This window comes from Musca domestica, unplaced genomic scaffold (genome assembly GCF_030504385.1).
Source record: "Musca domestica strain aabys unplaced genomic scaffold, Musca_domestica.polishedcontigs.V.1.1 1, whole genome shotgun sequence".
Taxonomy (NCBI): Eukaryota; Metazoa; Arthropoda; class Insecta; order Diptera; family Muscidae; genus Musca; species Musca domestica.
Genome location: NW_026712114.1, coordinates 6,713,019 through 6,734,350, shown reverse-complemented (window position 1 = coordinate 6,734,350; position 21,332 = coordinate 6,713,019). Strand labels below are relative to the sequence as shown.

The following is a 21,332-nucleotide window of genomic DNA, read 5'->3' as shown; positions in this document are numbered from 1 at the left end:
ATTGTGTCTGGAGTATTTTGGAATATTCTGGAGGGTGTATAAAAGCCTTGGGCACGTAAACATTTTGGCCGCAGACCTTGGACCTTCCAAAAGGACTCAGCACCATTGCACTCAGCACGCACCACCCTAAAATGGTTACAAAATGAGGTTCCTCGCTTCATTTCCAGCGCACAATGGCCACCAATATCTCCGGATACCAATCCGTTGGACTATTGTGTCTGGACTATTTTGGAAAGCAAGGTTGGAACTCAAAAATACCCAATGGTCGATCACCTCAAGCAAGCACTTCGCCGGAAATGAGCCAAAATACCGCAGAGCAACATTCGGGCAGCGTGTGACCAAAGGTGACCAATTTGAACAAATCTAAACTTATTCTAAATTTTAATGCGATTTCCGACATTTTTTGCTTTCATCCAATAAAAATTAAAAAAAAAACTGGTAAGCAAAGGCTACAGTCCAGCGGGGTCGACCGTTGAATACCCTACAACACTATAATAAACGATACAGTTTATAAAGGCGAGATACTCGAAAGAATTCCACAAGGTATTGTGACAAATAATAAAAGAAAACCATCAGGTTTCGTTCTCTAATTTTCGAATAATAGCAACTTTAACTAATTTGCTCATTTCCAATTTATTGGAAGATGTTGCACGTAAATGGTCTTCCTAGATCTGGATCCAATATATTTTCCAAAGACCTATAATCTCTCAGAAGTGGCAAAAGATTAACATTTGTTATTGGTTTATATTGACTGAAACGCATCTATATGAGATATAGACATTTGATTATATTCTTCAACGAAATCAGCGTTAACGAAATAGTCAGAAGTGCGTCTTTCCTGTATTTGTGAATTCTCCAAAAAGTCACTGAAATGGACCTTTTCGTATTTTGTCAACAAAAGTTGGCAAACTATTTCACACATTGAATATTTTTGGATGGCCATCCAAAACTGCTTGGCTTTTTGCAATGTCCGGTAACCCCCAATCAAATGCGCTTGAGGGTCGGGCGATAATTACGACCTGCTGACAATTTTGCAGTTTTTTGGTCCATTTCAACCCCTAAATATATGGCGATCATCTCCAAAAAGAGTAGGTTTCTATTCTGACCCTCATCTTACCCCCATGCAAAATTTCGTAAGGATCGGGCCATAAATGCGATCTGTATATGATATCCTGATATCCTAACTACTTAGTTTTGTTAGCTGTAGAAAAATTACCAAATGTTTAATTCAAAATGAAAATATGCCAAAAATATGACAAAATTGAAAAAATATGACAAAATGTTACAAAATCAATATTTTCATCTTTAGAGAGATATTTTTATGCGATTTTTTTAGACGTTTTTTTCTTTCCTGCCAAGAGGCCATTCTGAATTAATGAGAACTGCCGAAATCAGTTCAGCCGTTCTCGACATATAAGAGATCTTTCAAGCATATCTTCTTTGATAGACATATATATCGCACATATTTTCCTATATATCCGATTTGATGTATGTTAACATCAATGTAAAGATCAGAAGTAACCTTGTCATGGCTTTGTGATCTCGCCGGGATTTAAAATATTCGCGGTTTAATGAAAAATTTTGAATTTTTTCAATACAAAAGATATGGTCTATTTTACCCGCTAAATATTATCCGATGACCACCCAAATTGGTAGGCTTCTTCCCCGCCCTAAACTCTATATACACGCGAAATTTCGATTGGTCGATAATTGCGACCTGTATAGCTACTGCAAAATCCGAAATTTTTCCAGTATTTGGTCCATTTCAGCCCCTAAACATTTGGCGATCATCTCTAAAAGAAATAGGGTTCTATTCTGGTCCAAGCCCCACCTACATTCTAAATTTCGTGAAGATCGGGCCATAATTACGACCTGTAGAGTGATTACAAATTAACATGGACAGACGGACGGACGGACATTCATAGCTAGATCGACTCAGCTCGGCGAGCTAGGAAGATCCATATATACTTTCCTATGTGGGAAACCAATATTTCGAGGTGTTACATAATTTTTGGCCCAATCAAACTTATAATATAATTAGGGTGGGTGGATGAAGCACCAATATTGTCCCTTTTTAGCACCTCATTTTCATTTCGAAAGAGTCCAAAGTCTGGTTTTGAATATGGAGGTATTAATCTCCCCTTTTTTCTCGTTACAGTCGATATCTCGTGGATTTGGATATACCAGAGGTTATTCCCAATGTGTGAGTATTTCTGCTTTAGATGCATTGCTTTGACATATTTATATTCCAAACAATTCGATTTTAACAACATTTATCGTTTTAAAAAAAGAAGTACCTAGAAACTAGCCTACCAAAAATTGATGGCGAACACATCTAAATAGGGGCCTCCTAACCCGGCATCCAGCTCAACCATGTTTTTTCTTTAACGCAAAAACGAGCGGAATGCTATTATTAGAGACTGTCGTCCATCGGATCATCCTAGTTTGGATGTACAAAGGTGGATTTTGAACATACAGGGGCATGCCAGTCTAGCAATGCCATCAATATCAGCGATTCACTCACTCATTGATCTGGATGAGTACCACCTTAAGATTAAACCCCTTTATTCCATATGAAATTTTGTTTCAGTGTAGTTGGACATTATTTAAAATAATCAATAGCCATTGTGAATATCCAATGCGTCGGCGATCATATCTCCAAGTCTAAAAACACACTTCAACGAAAAACTCTTCACTTGGGGTGAGGATTAAAGTTCAGAAGATCGTATTCAAAATTTCAAAGGTACATAATTCTCAATTAACAACGCAATTTCTCTTTGGCGATAATGGAATGGATCGCAATCTATGAATTTGCCAATCTTTTCAGTTTTTTTTTTCTTTGCTTTCTTTCAGAGAAGCCACCACACACATAGCATAGCCACATTTGGGTTTGGCAAACGTGACAATGAATGCAACGCTTTTTTAGATTCCAAGCTAAATTATTGCCAACCATAAAGTAATTAACTAAATATTTGTTTATAGCGCATTTCTTAATCTCTCTTACTCTCTCGCGCCGCAGAAATGAATTATTAGGGGAATATTTTTTTATGAGGTGTATTAATTTAATCTGCCATGGAAGTGATGATTCCATGTTTCTATCGGATATGTGAAACTACGCTGTTGTAGAGACATATAAAAGTTGATAACATTTGTATAACAAAAAAATCTTGTTTGTTACAAATGACAAAGAAATCAATAATAGTTTTATTTGCAAAAAAAAATAAAGTGTTTGGCCGATGAACAACAAGTTGTTGAAAAAATGATAAGATAATCTAATCGGCTGGATTACGATATATCAAAAACTATTGAACTCTTTTATTAGACCTAATTTCCTTTTGATAGGAATAATCTCTTTTAACTTTGTTATATGTAGACATCTAGGCTTTGTACCCATATTCCAGGGGCTTTTTTAAAAACCAAATTTGATTTGTAATCCTAGAGAATATCAGAAGCCATTGCTGAAGAGCTCTGAAGGGTAGTTTATAAGTAACATTATTCTTCTATAAAAAGACATATTGATCCTCAATAGGAACGCTTAGTGATAAGAGCCATGTCTATGGCCAAAAAAAAAAATAAACAAGGAAAGAATGAGAATAATATACAACCTTCAAAATTTGGTTTTTGCAATTTTGACCTTCCAGAGGCCTTCTAAAAATAGAACATCTCGAAAAAGACGTTTGTGCATAAATGACGTTATAGAGACATTTGTCGCGGAGCTAAACCATCTCAGATGAAAATATCCCAGCTAACATTTTTATGAGACCTCTTATGTCCGATTTTTTGTCAAGACAAGGCCAAAATTGTCAAAATACATTTTTTATATATATATATTTTTTTGGTTTCCGATCTATAGGTACCAGCTTTAACAAATTATCAACTACAAAAGTATATCAAGAATTCAATTAACAAATTTCGAAAGCATCGGAAACTTGAGGAGAGATTTGTTCCGAATTTCAAAAAAACTCGTACAAAAATGTTTGCAGGGTTAATAGAGAATACGTGCGGATTTGTTTATACCTCTACGATGGCTGCCGTGGAAATATAACGTTTATAAATAGCATAAAATATACATTATACTATATTCTTCAAAAATATTAAAAAAAAAATTAAAACCCACAATTTAAGACCGCGGGGCGAACCAAATAAATAATAATTAATATTTTAAAAAATCCAATGTTCGTTCTAGAAAAGTTTTTGAAAATACGATATCGGTTTGGTTTAAATTTAAAAAATTAAAAATTAAGCTTAATATAATATAATTCTGGCAAAAATCCAGAAAAAAATCTAAAAAAAATTCACGTCTCTTGAAAGGATGAATTTTGTAAAAAAAAAAATTAAAAGGCTCAAAAAAATTATATTCGAAAAAAAATTATAAAAAAACATTGAAAAACATTATTTTAACAGTTTTTATTTTTCTGGAAACATTATCTACCATAGCTGCCGTGGAGATTATAACGATTATAAATCGTATAAAATGTTTATTTTATTCTTCAAAAGTATTTAAAAAAAATAAAACCCATGATTTATGTCCGGAGGATCTACTAAGAACAAATTTTTGCCATGAAGACCCTAAAAAATATTTAAAAATTCAATAATCGTCCTTTGGAAAAAAATCTTAAAAAACATTTTTAACGTTTAACATTCAGATGAATTCAGATTCTTAATTCACGATTTATGGAAGATATTTAAAAAATCAATAAAAATTAACTACTCCTGAAAAGGATTAATTTTTTAAAAGATTAAAAAAATTATATTCGAAAAAAACACAGTTAACTTAAAAAAAAACATTCCGACAGAATAAAGGCCTATAAAAAATTCACGAGTTTTAGAAGATATTTTAATAACCCCTAAAACCCCCAAATCCATGTAAAAATGTGGCAAAAACATCAAAATACCCAATATCGGGAAGTACTGTTTATGGGGGCTATACGAAAATATGGACCTATACACACAATGTTCCGCCACCGGAACTAGAACCCATTAGGACCTACATATACCAACTTTTAGACAAATCCGTGGAAAAATGTGGCAAAAATCATTAAAATGACTTATATCAGGAGGTACCGTTATATGGGGGCAATACGAAAACGTGGACCTATACATACAATATTCCGCCACTGGAGCTAAAACCTATTATGACATACCTATAACAATTTTTAGACAATTCCGTGGAAAAAAGTGGCAAATATCATCGAAATACCGAAAATCGGGAGGTACCGTTATTTGGGGGCTATACCAAAATGTGGACCGATATATCTCATTTTCAATACCAACCATCCTAGACACAATACAAATTGTTTTGCCAAATTTTGAATCTCTACGTGAAATAATGTTGGCTGTATCGTGATTTCTGGGGATCTATAAAATCCAAATTTTTACCATGAAGACCTTGAAAAAAATATTTTAAAAAATCAAACGTTCGTTCTAGAAAATTTTTTGAAAACACGATTTCGGTTCGGAAAATAGAAAAGATTATGAAAAAAATCCTCTCTTAAGTTTAAACATTATTTGGTACAAATTTAATAATTTTCAAAAAAAAAAATAAATTCCGTTAAAAATTCTGTTAAAATCTTAAAAATACCGAATGTAGCCGTATATTAGGGTCTATACGACGACGTGGAACTTCATAGGCACCTTTTGTCACAAGCTATTACAATATTCAAATGCGAAACTTGAAAAAAAATCTATTTATGATGTAGCTAAAATCATCAAAATACCGAATGTATTGAGGTGCCATGGGGGTTATAGAACGTGGACATACACAGACAATTTTCTGTCATAGGCTTTAGTATCCATTACGAACTTCAAATACACAATTTGAAATAATTCCGGTAAATAATGTCGCTAAAATCATCAAAATACCGAATATCGGGGGGTACCGTTATATGGGGGCTATACGAAGACGTGGATCTGCACAGACAATTTTCTGTCATAGGCTGTAGTATCCATTACGAACTTCAAATACCAAAATTGAAACAATTCCGGTAAATAATATCACTAAAATCATAAAAATACCGAATATCGGGGGGTACCGTTACATGGGGGCTATAGGAAGACGTGGTAGGTCCAAGGCCCATTTTTTGTCTTAAGCCGTAGTAACTATTACGAACTTTTAATATTATTTTTGAAACAATTCCGGTAAATAATGCCGCTAAAATCATCAAAATACCGCATATCGGGAGGTACGGTTATATGGGGGCTATAAGAAGACGTGGACCTACATGGCTCATTTTCAATACCAAAAGTCCTGCAGACATAATACACATTTGAGTAAAATTTTATCAATCTACTTCATTTCGTTCGTAAGCTAGAGTGATTTCCACAGACGAACAGACGGACGGACATCGCCAAATCGACATAGAATTTTATGCTGATCAAGAATATATATAATTTGTGGGGTCTAAAATGTATATTTCGATTTGTTACAAACGGCATGACAAACTTAATATACCCTCCATACTATGGTGGAGGGTATAAAAATAATCTGACAAAATAAAAAGCCTCTACGATGCCGTGGATCTGCATAGATTTTCTGTCTTAGGTTATAGTATCCATTACGAACTTCAAATCATTAAAATGCCGAATGTCGGGAGTTATTGTTACATAGGCCTATACGAAGGCGAGGACCTGCATAAACAATTTTCTGTCATAGACTGTAGTTCCCATTACGAAATCTAAATACGAAGTTTGAAACAATTCTGGTGAATAATGTCCCTAAAATCAGGGGGTACCGTTATATGGGGGCTATACCATATCGTGGACCAATATAGCCCATCTTCGAACTTGACCAGCCTGCAGACAAAAGACTGATCTGTGCAATCTTCTTGCTTCCTATCGTTATTAGTTTTGACTCTAGCCTGATTACAACAGATGGACAGACGGATAGACGAACGGACGGTCAGGGCTAAATCGTCTTAGAATTTTGCCCGTTGTTATGTCTAAAATTATTATCTCGATGAATTACAAACGGAATGAAGAATTCAATATACCCTCCATACTTTGTATGGTGGAGGGTATTAAAATAGCATTATTACACCAGCCAGTTAGAAGGACAGTACTAAATCGAATACAAATGTTCTGAAACAGATTTCATCCAAACATACTTTTACTTCGATGACTAAATCGTCATCAAATGTCCTGAAATGGATTTCATCTTAAGATGGAAGTAAAAACGCTATTTTGATGTGATATATACCCTTTGTAGATTTTTAGGGTATAAACAATAAATTGTGTATTGCCAGGGGAGCATTGCTTTCGCCTTTTCTTTACGAAACAAAAATTGTTCATCTCAAATTCGAATCTATTTATACTCAAATATCTATATGGTAATGTATTAACCGGTATCCAACATTTACAGCCCCAACATTTTTCAAAGCGTTTTAGGGAATTCTGTCATGTCCGCTGGATTCTTGTTCGGCCAAGTGCATTGTTTGTGCTAATATTAAGTATTTGCAAATTAACTAAACGCCCTCAACGGCTTTTATTTCTAATATATATATTTTTCTTGAACACAGCGCATTTCAAATAATATAACTCAAAAAACTCGAACCCCCCAACCATAATTATAGTTAACCTTGGTCATAATCTTTGGATTTAATAAAAATATACATATATGTTTTTTTCGCAAATTCCTATACACACACACACACGTTTTTAAAATTGAAAATTCCAGCAACAATAAAACAAATGAATAATATTTATTATTTATCCCATGCTAATCAATTAAAGTATGTTGTGTGTTGGCCCTATAATAGCAAAAACAAATACACACACCCGTGCAGAATGTTTGACCAACCAACCAACCAACCGACATGCCCAGTCGCTTGCTCCACGATAACTTAGATTTTACGTGTGTGTGTCCGTCTGGCTGTCAATTAGACTGGCTTTTTGGACGTCTGGTTAGTTGGTGGAGACTTCCACTGATTATTGCCGGGTAAAAATTTCTTCTTTCACCAGAAGAAAGCGATGAACAAATGTTCTGCGAATTGGTTTATCATTTGATAATACCTGATGTATATACGTACGTATACGCAAATGTGAAGATGATAACAAGTGGCGTACAGTGGTCTCTCGGTAAATCGAAACATTTCAAAATACCTAGGTATATAATGTCAATAAAAATAGGCGACTAATAATTAATTTTTACGTAGAACAAGAAAAATAGTATCAGTCGACGGATGTATACCCCAAGACTGAGAGTTGAGTGACCGATATATCCCAATTCCACACCAGACCTTGAAATAATTAAAATATTGTGATGTGTGTAATTTGAAGAGAACCGGATGCTTATTTCAGATTTTATGATCGTTTTGGTTATTGAAAACTTTGATCCTTTGTGAGGGAGGTACCAGAAGGAATGGTCCGATCTACAAAATCTTTATAACAGATCTTGCGTTGATGAAAATATTGAGATGTACTAAGTCTGAATCGAATCGAATGTTAATTTCGTGTTTTATGAGCTTCATGAATATTCAAAATTTTGACCCTTTGTGTTGGGGAGGCACCAGAAGGAGTCGACCGATATATTCCATCTTCACACCAGACCTTGGATTAATAAAAATATAGTGATGTGTGTAATTTAAGAACAATCGGACACTTACATCATATTTTGTAAGAGTTCTAATTATTCAAAATTGTGACTCTTTGTGGAGAGGTACCAGAAGGAGTGGACCGATATTGTCCATTTTCGCACCTGACCTAGCACGGATGCAAATATTAAGATTTGCAAAGTTGCAGCAAAATCGAATTATCCATTCCCTTTCTGTGCAGTAAATTATTTTCTTTGAAAATTTTGACATTTTGTAGGGGAGATACCACAAGGAGTGTACCGATATCGCCCATCCCCGAACTCGATCTAAGTTTGATAATAATATTACGGTGATCCAAGTTTTGATTAAATCAGATAATCCCATCGTTAGATCGACTTCAACTGTCCTAAAATAGGTTTGGTCCAAAGAGACCTAGGGTCTAAAACCATTATTTCGATGAGGCAAGTTTTGGCCGTAACAAATGATATATAGCCTCCTCTCTAGCCATATGGCTAAGATATAATACATTTGCCTTTAATGTCATCGCCCTAAATCATGCGATTAACCGTCTTCACACTATTTGGGGTTATGTTAATGCTCATGTCTATACAGACGAGTCCGATTCAATTGACGCATTGGAAGAAGTTACATCGAAGCATTTATTTGAGAATTACCGGCCGAAATGTTGGAAAGAATATGCCAAAATTGGATTAACCATTTGAGGCTCGGTCGTGCTCATCATGTGTTTGAAATAATCTTCAAACATTAAATATAGCTGCTGTTAATTATGCACAACCCACTGTACAACCTTTACAACCGATAAGAAAATACTATGCCGGCAGACGACAACAAATATTTTCGTGCATGCCGATTAATAAAACAAAAAAAGTGAATACTCATTTCCGAACAACGAAAAATTAGCCGAACTTGAGCAGTAAACACAATTGCAAAAAAAAGGAAATAATAAAATAATCTATTGATTGCGATAATAACTAAAAAAGAACTTGTGCTAATCTCCTCAAAAAGCAATAGCGCGCCTCAGCCAGTCAGAAGTATGAAACCTTTAAATACCGGTCTCCAGGCGATTGCAAGACAAGTTTTACGAACGACGCTAACGTGTCAACAACGCACGACAAAAAAGGTCTTCGATCAACGAAGACTCGGAAACTAATCCGGGAGAGAAAGTAACGAAAACCAAAACGCAATTGTGTGTACAGTACATCAGTGGAGCATAACTTAATTTCTTTGCACAACAAAGAGTACCCCCCAAAAAAAGTGAGTGAAATTTATCAAACAAAAACAAAGCACCAAGAATCGATGAGAATATACAGTTGTGTGAGCACGGAAGAGAGAGAGTGTGTGTTACACTGCCTTTACACGGTGACATTTTTTAACCATGCCATTTTTTTTTGTTGGTAAAAGGTGTAGAGAGACAAGGATAGAAGAAAAAATGGCACGATAAGCCACCGCACAGGGTTACATGCCATTTTCTTTGCATTTCTCTTTTTGCTTCTTCCGAATTTTTTATGATTTTGACATTTCATATCGTTTCTTTATTGTAATTTTTGATGCGTTTCTTTTATTGTGATGTTATGTTTTTAGTGATTGAATTGTATAGTGAATTATATGAAAATTAAAAAGTAAAGTATTAAAAAGTAAAAAAGAAAGTTAAAATAAAAGTTAATAATGCAATATTTAACACCTCAATAACTTTTTCCATCATTTCTTCTTTAGATTCACACATTTAATTTTAAATCACTTCTTTATAAATATCTGTTACAAACAATTAGCTCTATACGAAATACTGAATAAAATAAAATGTCAGAAAAAATGCCAAGCACTATTATCGTAAAATGCCACCGTGTAAAGGCGCGAAGATTTACGCAGAAATTTTAAAAGAGAATTGATAAAAATGCCAGCTAAAAATTGCACCGTGTAAAGGCAGTGTTAGAAATTTAATGAACTGAGAAAACTTTGCAAATTCTTTCATTATTATGTTTGCTTTGGCTGACCGACACATGTGCTTGCTTCGTGTTCTCTTTGCCAATTTAAACGACGTTCAACCCAAACAGCCGCCAGCCAGCCAGGCAACAAGAAATGCCACATAAAAATAAGATCAACTGTTCATTTGTATCTGGTGTATGGCGTTGAACGGGTGGTTAAATTACAGTTGTTCGGAAACGTAAACGTGACTTGAACAGAATAAAAGCACTCATTGAATAAAGAAAGAAATAAGCAAAAGAAGAGAGTTACAGGAGTAACCCAATTGACTGCACCCACGTATGTACGTGCAAAAAAGTATTTAAAAAAACAAAAGAAAATTGTGAATTAAAAAAAAAAAACTAAAAAGATAAACAAAAAATCTCTAGTGAAACATTAGAAATTCTATCCCCTCTAAAATGTGCATAAATTTTACGGCAAGTTTTCAAGGGCAAATCTTTGGCTGTCGCCTCTGTGGTTATTGTTCTCCCCTCTCTCCCCTTTTCATCTACTGTGTGCGGTTTTTTTTTTCTATTTTCTGTGTGCTAAAAGAAGTGAAAGAAGATAGTATTGTGAGTGTGTGTGATTGAAGAAATAACACGTCAACCAACAACAGTTTTTTGCCTGCCATTGTGGCGGGGAATCTCTCACGTCTCTGTTTTCTCCTCCTCATAGCTCCATTATTTCAAATATATTTTTACGGGTTTGCTTTACTTTACATTTTGGCCAACTTTCTATTTGGCTCACATTTGTAATGGAAAATTTTGTAAAGTTTCCTCACAAAATTTCAAAATCGAAAAAACTTACATTTCCCCCCAAAAATTGCAGCTGAAAAACCATTCCCCAAAAAATTTTCAGCATGACGTAAGAATTGCGAAAAACACAGTTTTCAAAAATCTTTTTCCCCGGTTGGAAAAATCACAGAAATCACACCAAGTAGGTAATTCTTCTCAAGATTAGCTTAGTTGGGATAGATAAGTGACCATGTGTGTGTGTCAATATATGAAGATGAGATTTAACAAATCGTGTGACTTTTATTTGTTCTTTCAACTACTATTTTTTGTTGTTGTTGGCGTTGCTGCTGTTGTTGTTTATTTTATTAAGTGTAATTTTTCAATTCTCAAAGTGTCAGTCAGCCAGCCAGCCAGCCTGAATTTGCTAACATACTGCCTGACTACAGTGGGAACACAATGAGAAAGCGCAAAGCGTACGACGCAATTTCCCAGAAAATTCTCATTGTGATGCCCTTATCAAGAGGCGTTAACAAAGGAGGGAAAGTAGGGTGGGCAGTGAGGAGGGTCTGCTAGTTGAAAAATAAATAAATAACATTTTTCCTAATTAATACTTGTTTATCTCCTGCTTAAATAATAATGGGCATGATTTAGATCTCTATGGGGACTTTGTAACCTTGTAAGGGGTACAATTGTGATTTTTACAAATTTAGCCTTGTAACTACTATCCGAATTTCTTAAAATTGTTGAAGTTCCAGAGAAATGTGACATGTTAAAACGGAATTTAACTCCAAATATAAATTAAAAAGAAAAAATCGGGTGGAAGGAGGTTCAAAGGGAGCTGTCAGTTCCAGTGCCCTTTTAACCGCATCCTTTATCCATATCCAGCGAAATATCAAGAACTACAAAAAGAACTATCCTAAACTCGAAAATTGGTCAAAGTAATGGTCCCATGTTTTTATATCATCCATCATAAAATGGCATTCCGTTCGGAACTCCTCGAAATATAGCTGGAAGCACCTTCAAACTATAAAATTCTATGTGGATTTTTCCATATCCATCGTTCTGTGGAAATCACTGCCTAAGTAACATTGAAAATGGAATATAAAGAGTCCAGATTTATAGATAGCCTTCATACAATGGTATTATTCGGTATTTGGGGTTATTGAGCCCAAATTTTCAAGAATTTTTTGACTCCTTGTGAAATTGTTTAAATGTAGGTCCACTTTTCATAGCGTCCACATACAAAGGTATCAACTGATTTTCGTTGTAACTAAATGAGCGCTTAACACGAAAATTGACCAAACTAGGTAGGAAGGATTTAAGTGACAATATAAATCTAACATTTCGAGCGGTATGGGGGTCCCAAATCCTTATATCCTCCATCATAAAATCGGGGGATGTAAAATTTGGCATTACGTTCGGAAGACCTCAAAACATTGCTTGGAAACCTCTCAAACTAAAAAATTCTATTTCAATTTTCCATATCCGTAATTCTGTCGAAATCACAATAGAGCCATCGTCAGAAAAATTTTAACTATGACATTTTACTACCTCAGCGCAAATGAAAATGGAGTATAAGAGCCCACATTTAGATATAGCCTACATACAATGGCATATCCCGATTTTCGGTATTTGGGAGGATCGTGCCTTTATTTGTTGGATATACAAGGGTTCTTCCCGAAAATTTAGGCTCTGCGAACTTATGTCATTTTTATTTGTGTTTAGTTACTCCACTTCTTGCGAGCAAAAATCAACCAATCTTAGAAATGACCAGTGGACACAATTCGAATTTTCCAACCAAATTGGAGGTATAGGGGCTCAAAAACATAGAATCCAGGTTCATGGATATTATTATAGGTGTTTTTATTTGATATATTGGCCTCCCAATAACGAAATTATAATAGCACCTTAATTGGAAACTTAAATATTCCAAGATTTGAAAAAACTTCTTATTAGGAATTATCCGACTTCAATGTTTTTTAAGGACCTTCAACACAATTTAAGTCGGTTTCTACGGTCATATGTGGTCAAACCTGAAATTTTGTTATGGGAGAAGTTACAATGAACTAAGAAGCCTATACTCTTATGGTCTACAGGAGTCTAACTCCACTACGAACTCCATATACCAAGCTTGAGATAATTCTGTTAAAAAATTGAGATAAAATCATCGAAATACCAAATATTTGAAGTAGTCATTACATATTGGATATACGAAGATAAGGACCCTTACAGACAATTTTCTGTCATGTGAAGTAGTATCCATTACGAACTCGAAATGATTCCGCTAAAAAGCGTGGCACAAATCATTAAAACAACGACTATCTGGAGGTACAGTTATAAAGGGCCTATATATCTAAATATGGACCTCTATAGGCAGTTTTATCCAAGGATGCTTCCTACATACAGCCAATTACGGTAGCTCGGCATAAAATTGTGACAAACTTAAATCTGCCAGTACAGTTATATGAAGGCTATACCAAAACCTGGACCTATATGGCACATTTTCAATACCAAAAGTCCTAAAATACATCTGAGTAAAATTTTATCAGCCCACTTCATTTCGTTCGGAGGCTGAGTAATTTCCACATATGGACAGAGAACCGAATGGACACCTGAAACATAGAATTTTATGTTGGTCAAGAATATATGAACTTGGTGGGGTCTAAAATGTATACATTGAGGTATTACAAACCCTTCATACTATGGAGAAGGCTATAAAAAACATCGTTAAAAATTCTCTGAGTCATAAGCTCACACTTGTGTATATGAACTATTAAGCAATTTTAAAAAATCTGAGGGAACAATTAGCATCCACACAAACCTCTATAATAGCTTGGGTTTTCATTGAGAAATATTACATGCATTTTAATTCATAAAGTTCATTTAATTCATTCATAAGACAATTGAATAATTTTGTAATTTTCTCCGCTCCCATCGACTTATCTATCATATTGTAATTATTGAATACAATTTAATTTACATTATTTAATTTTTTTTTCCTTTACAGTAAACCAACAACAAAATGCCACCACGCTCAACAACCGTTGCCAATAACGACGAACCTCTCGATACCACCGAGTTGGCTGGAGGTTCCAAACAAACCGGTGTTTTGTTTGAAGCTGATGCTGATACCGCCGATGGTGCCTTGGCCGCTGATATTACCCAATTCAAGAAGGCTGAAAAGCGTAAATTGAAATTGGTATGGCGTAATATCATTCTGTTCGGCTATTTGCATTTGGCTGCCTTGTATGGTGGTTATTTGTTCTTTGCCAAGGCCAAGTGGGCCACCGTTTTCTTCTGTAAGTGTCAATCAAGGATTTTAAAATGACAAACTTTTTAATAATGAAATACTTTGTTTATTTTAAAATTCTAGCCATCTTCTTGTATTCCATTGGTGTGTTGGGTATTACCGCCGGCGCCCATCGTTTGTATGCCCATCGTTCGTACAAAGCCAAATGGCCATTGCGTGTGCTGTTGATCATCTTCAATACCGTGGCCTTCCAGGATGCTGCCTACCATTGGGCCCGTGATCATCGTGTCCATCACAAGTTCTCTGAAACCGATGCTGATCCCCACAATGCCACCCGTGGTTTCTTCTTCTCGCATGTCGGTTGGTTGCTGTGCAAAAAACATCCCGATGTTGTAGCTAAGGGCAAGGGTTTGGATCTGTCCGATTTGCGTGCCGATCCCATTCTCATGTTCCAAAAGAAACACTACATGATCTTGATGCCTTTGGCCTGTTTCATTTTGCCCACCATCATTCCCATGTACTGCTGGAATGAGACATTTGTTAACTCCTGGTTTGTGGCCACCATGTTCCGTTGGTGTTTCTTGCTCAATGTCACCTGGTGTGTCAACAGTGCTGCCCACAAGTTTGGTGGCCGTCCCTATGACAAGTAAGTTCTTGCATTTGTTAATTAGGCAGAGGATTTCTAAACTAATTTTAATTGTTTTTGTGTTTTAGGAACATCAACCCCTCTGAAAACTCCTTGGTTGCCTATTTCGCTTTCGGCGAAGGCTGGCACAACTATCACCATGTCTTCCCCTGGGATTACAAGACTGCCGAATGGGGCAACTGGTCCATGAACTTGACCACTGCCTTCATCAATTTCTTTGCCAAGATCGGCTGGGCCTACGATTTGAAATCTGTTGCTCCCGAAACAATTCAAAAGCGTGTCTTGCGTACCGGTGATGGCAGCCATCATCTGTGGGGCTATGGTGATAAGGATTTGACTCCCGAAATTGAAAAGGACATTTTGACTGTCGACAAGAAAGATCTTTAAACGGAGATCGGTGAAAAGTGTCAAAACTAACGGAGACTCCACAAACTGACTCAGTTAACAAAAACAAAATCAACACAGGCTACCTACCAACATCAAGCACAAGAATAATCATGTCTACGTGTTAAAAGTTGTATTTATTAATATTTAGTATTTTTGTACTACCCCTAAGCTACTACTACTACTACTCTCTAACCAACTACAAATCTTATCTAGATACTATATTTTTTTATGAAAAAAAAAAAAGAATCCCTTGCCACTGAAAAAGGGAACATGTGATGAATTCAGTAGTTCTAACTACTACATAGTAAAAAAAAAACAATGAAACATTACCATAAATAATAAAAAAAACTCGCAATATTATTAAAAAAAAAACCAAACACCTGGACATCTCTTTCTTTCTTGATTAGCAAAAATGGCAAATACTAATCTTATCACGGCATGGTAACAATTTATGATGATGGCTGGACATGTGGCTACTGTTCTTTTGCTACCTCTGAGGGCAGCTAAAGACAACTTTGCCAATGGCTATGATAGGAAAATTCCTAAGACGTATTAAACAATAAAATTTAACATTTATATACGCAAACTGAAATGTCAAAAAAAAAATATCTCGGACACGTGAGCGATAAGACACGCCAAAACGTACGTATGTGCCAATGCATGAATACAAAACAAAAAAAGGCATCCCGACATCAATCGTCTATACTGTTTCCGATTTAGATTACCAACCATTGTTGTTTGGAATTTCTCATTGAAATATGTATCAGTCGAACGAAATTTCCTAAACTCTGACATACAATTCAAATTTGCATTTAATTCACATTTATTGGCAAATAAAAATGCAAATGCATTGCATTTGTAATTTGTTATACTTGTTGTTGCTATTGAAATTTAGCTACAAGTAAGTGCAGGGAAGCAAAAACAAAAAAAATATCAAATAAGTAAATAATGCATTATTTCATGATTATTTAAAATTATTTTTTGACTCTTCAAATAAAAACAGACATGTATATTGACCTTTTTTTGATAATTTAATAGGAAAAATAAAAGTCCTAAATAATCAAATACTTGAGTGATGCAATACTGTTAGAAAATGTATTCATCGAATAACGAATTTATTTAATTTGGAATGAAGATATTCTTAGCTGGTCATCACCATTTTTTGGAGAATATCGTTTAGATAGGGTTAAAACCTGAGAATTTTCTTATTAGGCTAAGGGATTAGATATCATTGACTTATCTCTGAACGGTTTTCGTTTAAAAATTTTGGGAATCGAAAGCGTCCTTTGTTAGGGGCCGAATTCTCTTATTCGATATTGAAAAAAAATGGACCGAAATAAATGAATATAGGGAAATTGGTTATGAGAGCAAAATTGTTTACATCCTTGCAGTTCTGGAACATATTAGAATTGAAAACTTCGCTAGAGACCCCTAAGTATCGAATTTTCGAGTTTTTATCAATGTAAAATGACCATATGGAAATTGATTTCGATCAAATTTTTCTTCGACATTGAATGCAAAAAATTGGTCTATTATTTGACCTAGTATTCGCAATCTTATTGTGTGCAAATCTCGCAGTTCAAAATTTCGAATTCCCATATAAACTCAAAAAAATGAAAGAATTCTTTCGCAATGTGCCAAATATAATTATTTGGGGATGATAATCGGTTCAGATTTATATATAGCATCCACTAGCGATGTAAACAGAAATGAATTTTGAAACAATTTCGGGGTGGACCAACTGACAACAGATTAACTTTTCCGTGTAAAATGTATAAATAATAACAAATAAGTAAATTATTGGAGAGGCCCCAGGGCGTCTGTCTACCCAGAGCATGTTGTGGAAATTGATACAAATTTAGATATAGTACCCAACCATTCTACGTGTGCCCAATTAGTGTTTGTATTTTGGATCATAGGATCAAGTTCCGACTGAAACAAAATTAAGTTTGGATCAAATCGGTTCGGATGATAACCGCCTATATATGTTCGAATTTTACTAAAGCCTTCTCAAAATTGGAGCGATTTTCAGGCGGAGTTTCTTTCTTTCTAGCGGCCCGTAAAGCTATCAAGTCATATGCCAGTAAATCGAGAGACATTCTTGACTGCAAGAAAGTTCTCATTGAAATGCGTGATTTCATTAAGCTTCGTTGGGCCCAGCAAGATAGTAAAATAGTGGAGAATGAAATGGCTGATGAACTAGCTCGACGAAATTCCCAGTAGATTGATCTACCGATAGATGAGACTGCTAAATCACCAACGAACTATTATGTCAGCTGCTTCAAAATCTTTCTCATAGAAGATGCCATAAGAAATGGCACTTGGACGATAATCTGCTAATAGCATCACCTGGCTAAGCAGACCACCCTGCTAACTATATTACCCTCTATAAACCCTTTTTTCCGATCTCGGCTATCACTAACAACTTTCTTCTTCCTATGATTAACACAATGTATTAAAGGTCTCCAAGTGAAATAGTTTCCGTGTAGCTGCATATCTTTAAACCAACCAACCCTCCAAATCATATTGTTCGATTTATAACAATGGGATTTTTTTGGTGCTACGCAGATAAATGGTCGATTATGAATCATACATCCATGAAAAGATTCCATCTTTATGACACTATTTGTTCCATAAATAATATTTTTAAAAATTGACATTTTGGGCTCTTATTATCTTTAAAAATAATTTCCAAAACAAAACGTGGTTATGACTACATTCCGCTAAAAAAAATATTTTAAGGGTTTTAAGCAAGTATTTTTACAACAAATGAAATTAATGACTCTAATCGGCCTTGAAAAATAACTTTATAAAAAATTTCTTCATTGGATTTTTCAAAAAAAAAAAAAAAAAAACACGTTCCAAATTAAAAAAAAAAAATAGATTATTTGAAATTTCTGTGGGATATAACAGAACAAATGGGGTGAAGAGAGGTCAACAACTTTTTGATAATCGTTGAATTGATTATCAGTAAAAGTATAAACTGTTAATAACTCATTAAAAAGGTTGTATATGTATGTAAGCAACAATTACGATTTTTGTTAGCACCAAATTAAAACCCAAGACAATGAATTATGAGTTTATTAAGTTTTAGTAACTTATATACCGGGCCACTACCATAAAATATAGGCTATGTAAAGTTTGTCAACGTGATTTTTTTCTAAAACCTGTATCTTGTTAAAATTATTGGCTAACAATGTAGCAATAATAACTGCATGGAAGTCATTCTAACTTCCAAACGAGTTGTTGTACGAAAATTAATTTTATTTTCGATTTTGTAGTTGTTTAGAGTTGGTTGACATGACATATTTGAGACTTTAGGCAATTAAATAGTCAATCTTATTACAATATGAATTTTTAAGAATATGAAGAAAAGGCTATATTTATTTGCAATTTAGTACTCATTTTGGCATTAGTCCCAATTTGTTGTATATTGAGGGACTTAGCAATATGATGAACATTAATTGTATTTGTCATTCAAAAAAATATTTTTAAATCAGTAAGGAAAGGTCAAAAGTTGGGCGGGGCCGACTATACAAAAACAAAAAAAAAATTATATGGCGAATTAATGTCAAGTATATCATACCAACTCTGTGACTTAGATAAGGATTATATTAAAAAATATTTATTGGAGCAATAGGAATACCGGACCAAGTTTCAGTTAAATATGAAAAAATCTATTCAATTTGGGCTGATATTACATATATGGTGAGCAATAACGTATAAAATGCTATATAAAATTTGGCAGATGTATTTTCAAGCAGTATGTGATGCTCGATATCATATATGATTGTTGTGGAGTGCATATTACGCATGTAAGAGACTTTAACACTAAATCGGATGAAACATATATATGGGAGCTATAGCTATATCTGAACAAATTTTCACCAAATTTGAAGTATTTGTTTCCATGATGAATTCGGTCGGAAGTGTCACAATTCACTTCATTTGGGCTGATATTAGCCATTTGGTGAACAATAAAAGTGAAATCGGATAAAGATATATTTGGGAGCCATATCGAAATCTGAACCGATAATAACCAATTTAAAAAGGGTTCGTCCTTGGGTCAAGCAAATAGTGTTTGTAAAATTTCATATCAATCGAATAATAAATGCGACCTGCATTTTGTTCACAAAAATGCATGGACGGACGAAGTGTCATGCATAAATCGACTCAGGAAGTGATTCTATGACGATCCTCAAACGTAACTATGGGTCTATCTTGCTTGCAAATGCACGAAAACATAATACCCTTACCACTTATCCTCTTCTATTGTGTGGTAATACAATGAAGTGGTGAAGAGAACAACGATTTTTCGGTAATCAATTCAACAACTAAAAGTATGACATTATAATAAATTATTAAAAAATTGTATATATAAAGCAATAATTTCCAGTTACTTCAGTATATAAAACCAACGACATTAAGTAATGAGTTTATTAGGTTTTAGTAATTTATATACCAGTCCACTACCATAATATATAGGCTATGTGATGTATGCCAACGATTTTTTTTTTTCAAAACCTGTATCTTGTGAAAATTATTGGCTACAGTGTAACTGCATTGAAGTCCCACTGAACATCCAAACGAGTTGATGTACGAAAATTAATTGTATTTAAATTTTTTAGTAGATGTTTAGATTTAGTTGACATGTCTGACACTATTTAAGACTTTAACTAATTAAATAGTCAATTTTATTGCAATTTGAATTTTTAAGAACATGACAAAAAAGCTTGCAAAATTTGAACTTTGAACTCGTTTTAGCTTTCGTTGTATTTTGGGGGGTACAGCAATGTGATAAATATTAATTGTTTTTTAAGTTCTAAGAGGCAGAGAAACACATTTCCAAATCACTGGTGAGCCAAAAATTAAGTCTTCTGCTTTTAGAAACATTTGTAATTTAATTTTATTTTTGATTCAGTGATGTTGGAATGGAATATCAAAATTGGTTCATTTTACTTTATTAAAGCTCAGGGGGGGGGTACAGAGAAATGTATTTCGAATCCACTTTTTAGAAGAAAAACAAAAGCTAATTTATCCATACAAAAAGTATAAATAATATCAGATTAGTAACCATGTTGGGCGGGCTTAGGTGCCAAAGCCCCCGTGGCATACGTCTCTTTGGAGATAAATTGTTCCTTTGTATAGATCCTAAAATGATTGCCGGCAAATTGTCAAATTAACCGCAACAATCTTTCTAAATTTGCAAAATTTCATTTGCAGGGTATACCAAAACGCTAAAAAAAATAATTTTTTTCTTATCGCGGAGCTGTATCTGCAAAATTCCGAAAGTTTCCTTCTAATTCTTATATTGATTATGAGATATAAAAAGTCATTATGAACTTCATTGCAAGTCCCTTTGGGTCCCTAAACCTTTTGTCTGTAAAAAAGTGGAAGTCTGATGAGCCGTGTGCTGTTGCAAGAGTTGATTTTGGAATTTAATTTTATGTTCAAGACGAGACATGCCTTTTGCAAAGGTGGCTTTAGTTCTGCCCGGCTGTGAAAACATAAACTTTACTCTGCAATAAGAATTTCAATTCCGTTGGAAAATCTGATTAGAATTTTATAAATATCAGAAATGCAGTGTTTTTTATGGTTTATATAGCAAAATTGTTTGCCCAATTAGATTTAATATTACAGACATTTCGATTTAAAATCGAACTTCGAATTCTGTGTGAACGTATCTGAATGGTTTGGTGTGGGAAGATATGGCCCATTTTCGAACTTTATGTAAGTTGGACCAAAATATTAGAATATGTAAGGTTTGGACTAAATTGTATATCCGCAGTCTAGTAAATAAATTGTGA

The 21,332-nt window shown here is 34.4% G+C and overlaps 1 protein-coding gene across 3 annotated transcripts; it reads left to right on the top strand.

The window, feature by feature from the left end:
- The first annotated feature begins 9,611 nt into the window (after positions 1–9,611).
- LOC101887803 (acyl-CoA Delta-9 desaturase) lies at positions 9,612–15,771 on the top strand. 3 transcript variants are annotated; one of them, XM_005185154.4, is made up of 4 exons: positions 9,612–9,803; positions 14,250–14,541; positions 14,616–15,138; positions 15,207–15,771. In XM_005185154.4, the coding sequence occupies exons 2-4, from the start codon at positions 14,265–14,267 to the stop codon at positions 15,523–15,525; spliced, it is 1,119 nt and encodes a 372-aa protein (XP_005185211.1). In that variant the 5' UTR covers positions 9,612–9,803; positions 14,250–14,264; the 3' UTR covers positions 15,526–15,771. The 3 variants fall into 3 exon arrangements, with proteins under 3 accessions (XP_005185211.1, XP_019892893.1, XP_005185212.1); XM_020037334.2 differs by lacking the exon at positions 9,612–9,803 and adding an exon at positions 10,633–10,808; XM_005185155.4 differs by lacking the exon at positions 9,612–9,803 and adding an exon at positions 10,634–10,812.
- Positions 15,772–21,332: the final 5,561 nt, after the last annotated feature.